At 41.4% G+C, this 4440-nt stretch overlaps 2 protein-coding genes across 2 annotated transcripts in view; both read left to right on the top strand.

Moving 5' to 3' along the window:
- LOC111744295 overlaps positions 1 to 1875 on the top strand; it is a 24788-nt gene extending 22913 nt beyond the window's left edge. The window contains exon 5 of the mRNA XM_023534800.1: positions 1763 to 1875. The gene's annotated coding sequence lies outside the window, so the exon portion shown is untranslated. The remainder of the gene's footprint in view (positions 1 to 1762) is intronic.
- Positions 1876 to 2523: 648 nt separating this feature from the next.
- PTPRC (protein tyrosine phosphatase, receptor type C) overlaps positions 2524 to 4440 on the top strand; it is a 91722-nt gene continuing 89805 nt past the window's right edge. Inside the window, exon 1 of the mRNA XM_011367310.1 lies at positions 2524 to 2705. Coding sequence (XP_011365612.1) covers positions 2642 to 2705 — 64 coding nt within the window. The 5' untranslated portion in view covers positions 2524 to 2641. The remainder of the gene's footprint in view (positions 2706 to 4440) is intronic.

Here is a 4440-nt window from a genome sequence, read left to right on the forward strand (position 1 = left end):
GGAACTAGCAGTTCGCCGTTGGTCTTGGCCACTAGGCAAAATCCCTTTTTCTTATTTATTATCGGCATTGTGTTTTGATACCCACTGGCAGTGACGGACGGGGGTCACAGACCAGGGGTCCCAAGGGCTCTGGGAGCAGGACGATGCTGGCAGCGGGTGCGTGGTCCAGGGGTCCTGAGGTCACTGGGAGCGGGACGATGCTGGTAAACCTGTTCGAGCAGCAGCCCCTTCCCCTGGCACAGCTCCACGTCGGTGAGACTTATTTTTGTCTGGATCTGCATTCGTACAAAGACGGAGGCGCGGCTTTATCGAGTGACGCAGATTTCCTTGCTTCACACCTAGATTTTCGAAAGACAAGATGGCAGAATGCAGGAATGTATTTTCAGAGCAAACGATGAAGGTGTAGCAATATTCCCCCCTTTGTGTTCCTGTAGCAGGTTCTGTAACCGCTGGTGCTATTTATTTAACTGGTAGGCGTTTCTGTCTCCATCATCCCCGGCCTGTTCTACAGCACGAGCTCCCCGAGCATGTTTCCATCTCCTACCCTTGCCAACCCCCGGTCTGCTGGCCACACCCCAGCCTCACGTGTAGGTCTCATTCATTCATTCATTCATTCATTCACCGAATGTCACGTCTGGCAACCACTCCCTAGTCTTCACGGTTCACCATCGGAAGTCAGGTTTATGCCCTCGTCGGGGAGGCGGATGTGAATAAACAAATACCTCCCTGGACCCAGAAAAAACAGACAAGGGTCCGAGAGGGAAAAGAACATAGAGGGGCCTCTTTTAAGTGGGGTGCTCGAGGAAGCCTCCCCGAGAAAGTGACATTTAAGCCGTTGCTTAGAGAAAATCATGTAAAAAGTATTTTATTTACAAACGCTTTTGCAAAAAAAGGAACAGCCTCACTTTTATGGAGTCGAGGTCCTGTCTCTGAGAGATCGTAAATGATAAACACACATAGTAAAAAGATTGCAGAAAGCAGAGAAGCAGGAGGGTTAGTAAGGCAGGTAAGGAAAGTAGGTTGAACCTTGAGATGGGTTCAGAACATAACCTGTCACTTCCTAGCCGTGAGAGCTGGGCGCTTCACCTCACCTCTCTGAATGTCACAGATGAGAGGAATTAATAGCATTATCTATCTCAAACGTTGTACAAGTTGCATTATGCAATTAAAGAGCTCAGCATAGTTCTGTGGTAACAGCCCTAATCATCATCATCATGATAAAAATCATAATTATAACAAAGATCTCATCATCATGTTATTATGCAGAATTTAAGATGTGGGATTATTTCTGTTTGCACAGAGGGTGTATGTGTACAAATTTGGCTCTGTGGCTCCCAGCAGCCAAAGGAAGAGTAAAATAAATAAATTCATAAATAGGAAAAGATTTATTTAGTAAAGTATGAGAATTCTACACTGGTGCTTCCTACCTGGGGCCTGAGGGGTTGTGGCAAGAACATGGACCACCCAGACGCCCCCGTAAACATTATCTACAGTTCAAATAACCATGCCTTGTAAGTGTGCGCACTGTTGTTTTTAAATAAACCAGATATTGCGATACCGATCCCAGTTCATTTAATTGTATTGCTGTGAATTCACGGTGGCTTTTTGCCAGTATCTATTTTCCCAATTTATGGACCGGGTCAGAACCACAAAGGATATTCTATGTTCATTTGTTATCTTTTCATCGAAAAGCTTAGGAAGCATTGCCACAGGCGGGGAAAGGTTAACTTGTGTAAAAGACAGCTCTGGATTTTTATCGCAGGGTCCCCTCATCAACAGCACCAGGATTATCTCAAGTCACAGCAGCATCGCTTTCTCTGAAGAATTTGCCGTAGTGGAGGTGACATCCTGATTTCGTCTCTGGTCCCAGAAGGAAGGACATCAGTGAGAGATTCGGGGCAAACCCGCTAAACTCTCTGAAAGCTTTTGCATAGGAAATGGGTATGGCTGCTCGAACTGCCATATTGCCAGGTTTCGAATGCCCTAGTGGGGAATGAGGACGTTTGTCAAAAATAATCGATAGCTAGCTGTTCCCTCCTTCACTCGATCATTTGCGATCATACACAGGTTATTTCCTCCTGATTCCGTGAGAGGATCACCTCGCCTACCCCCATTTTGTTATGCCCAAGCTGAATCTTTTGTTTTGCTTTGTTTTTTTTATCTCTTAGGAAAGAAAATTATCGATCATTTGGGGAAAGAGAGGTGATAGTTTTTAAAAGTCGTAATCAGTATTATAAGGGAGCATTATCTGGATATTAAAAAAACATCTTTTGAAGGGAAAAAGTCTTTAAAAACTCCCACTTGGTCTAATGACTTGAATTAAGGAAGTTAAGATGGCTTTGCCCGGACTTTGAACAACTTTCTTGACTTCCTGCAAAGGGGACCTTTTACATTATTTTTGCAGAAGTTAGTAAAACCGAATCTGACATCACCACCTAGCAGCCCGTGGAGCTGGCGAGTGGTTTGGTCTTAGGGTGACAGAGGAGGAAATTGCTCCCCGCCCGACAAGGCAAGAGTACGTCTTCATTTCTTTTATTTCTGATTCGGCTTCGCAGAGCAAAACTCTCGCGGAGATAAATCATTACTTTGCCTTTTCAGACGGACGCATGCAGTTTCCCAGGGACACGGCCACTTTCCAGAGATGACCATGTACCTGTGGCTTAAACTGTTGGCCTTCGGCTGTGCCTTTCTGGACATCGGTGCAGGTACGTGCGAGGGGGTCATCTTTTCCTTGGCTGTGCGTTGCTGGTGGAGAGATATTGGGTTGAAACAGACAAAAATAAGCGAAGGGTTGATGACCGAAAGTGAAGAAGCCCACTGAGAAACGGTCAAGGTGGTGGCAGGGGAGACAAACGTGGCTCGCGAGGTGACAGAACACGCTGTTTCTGTTCAGAAAGCCATAAATATTTGGGGGGGTAAAAATCGAGATTTATGAAGAAAACTTTGTATCTTTGTTTACCATCTTCGCGAGCGCGTTAAAAAGCGACGTTGCTCCTTAGCTCCTGAAACTACGTGAACGTGAGTTTCTGAAAGTCAGAGCATTTTAATGACAAAATAAGTGAATTCTTATCCTTTTCACAAAAAAATACAATTTTAAAAGTCACATTATGGCTTTGGTGGCATGTAAGCCACACCCTCTCCTCGGCTGAGAGGTTGCTTCCTCAAATTTTGATTACTGGTGAAATATTTATTTGAACACTTACTTCCATGATAGCTCAAAGTAATGCATTTGGCTTTTAGAGAAACTGTTAGCTTTTTGTCTATTGTTATCACAGAATGTGGTCTAAATCAAGTTTTTGGTTCCTTACTTATAGTTTTAATTCTTATTTGCTTTGGAAATTCTCATGAGGCCACCACCCTTCCTGGGTGACAGGAGATGTTAGAACCTCGACGAGATAAAAATACACAAACCCAACAATCATGCAAATGCCGTATTCTGTAGGAAAATGTGACTAATTGGACTTTAGGTAGCTATTTAAGTTTGAAGTCTTTGTACACTTCTGGTCAACTTGGTGGACATTTTTGGGCGGTTTCATTCAGTTCGGATCATGAGTACGTTTTCGTTGATTCCTAAATGTAGCTAATAAATTGATGTTTAATATTACTCTTTATAATGTAGTCTCTAAAGCTGTATTTTTTAACTTTTGAAAGAACATGAAAATTGATTTTTTTGGTAGAAATTCCAAGTAAGTAAAAAAAGGAGAAAATTATTTTTTAAAACCTTGCTCGTTGGAATTCACTTTGAAATTTTTTTTAACTTGACATCACTTTCCTTTCCTCTAAAAAGCAGGGCGGTAGCTGCCCCCCGAGCACGTCCTGTTGTTGATTTATATTTTATGTAACCACGGAGAGTGGAAAGCAATGTGAGAGTGTTGTGTTTTTTTAACTGCAAAGATTTGATATTTTTACATAGGTACGTACAGCATGTTGTCTTAGCACAGAAGCGTTGATCAAGTTCCCATCTCTATAAGGTTGCTTATCATAATCAAAAACAAATGATAAAGAATGATAATTTTAATAGGGTGATAACATGTGTATTATCATAAACCAGAGTAAATTTCCATTTAAAATGCCCACCCGGGAACTGTTGCAAAGCATTTCTATAGGAGTGTCAAGGAAGACGAAAATTTTTTATTGGCCACAGAGCAACAAAATTTTCAATTCAGCTTCCCATAGTAAACATCTTGAATTATAATCAAAATAAGAGTATAATGAAATATACTCTCGAAATATACCCCTGAAATATAGACTTAGTTTTGGAAAAAAATATAGAGATATAATATGTAAAAAATATATGAAAAAAAATATATAGATAGATATAATATGTATCTGCAAATCTGGTTTATCGTGCTTTCAAGTTCAGAGAGACATTTTGTGATTCAACATCTCACTTGGGAAGTTATTAATGCCTTAAATTGTGTTTTCTGTGTTAGCAACCAA

This window comes from Pteropus vampyrus, unplaced genomic scaffold, assembly GCF_000151845.1.
Source record: "Pteropus vampyrus isolate Shadow unplaced genomic scaffold, Pvam_2.0 Scaffold131, whole genome shotgun sequence".
NCBI classification, from domain to species: domain Eukaryota; kingdom Metazoa; phylum Chordata; class Mammalia; order Chiroptera; family Pteropodidae; genus Pteropus; species Pteropus vampyrus.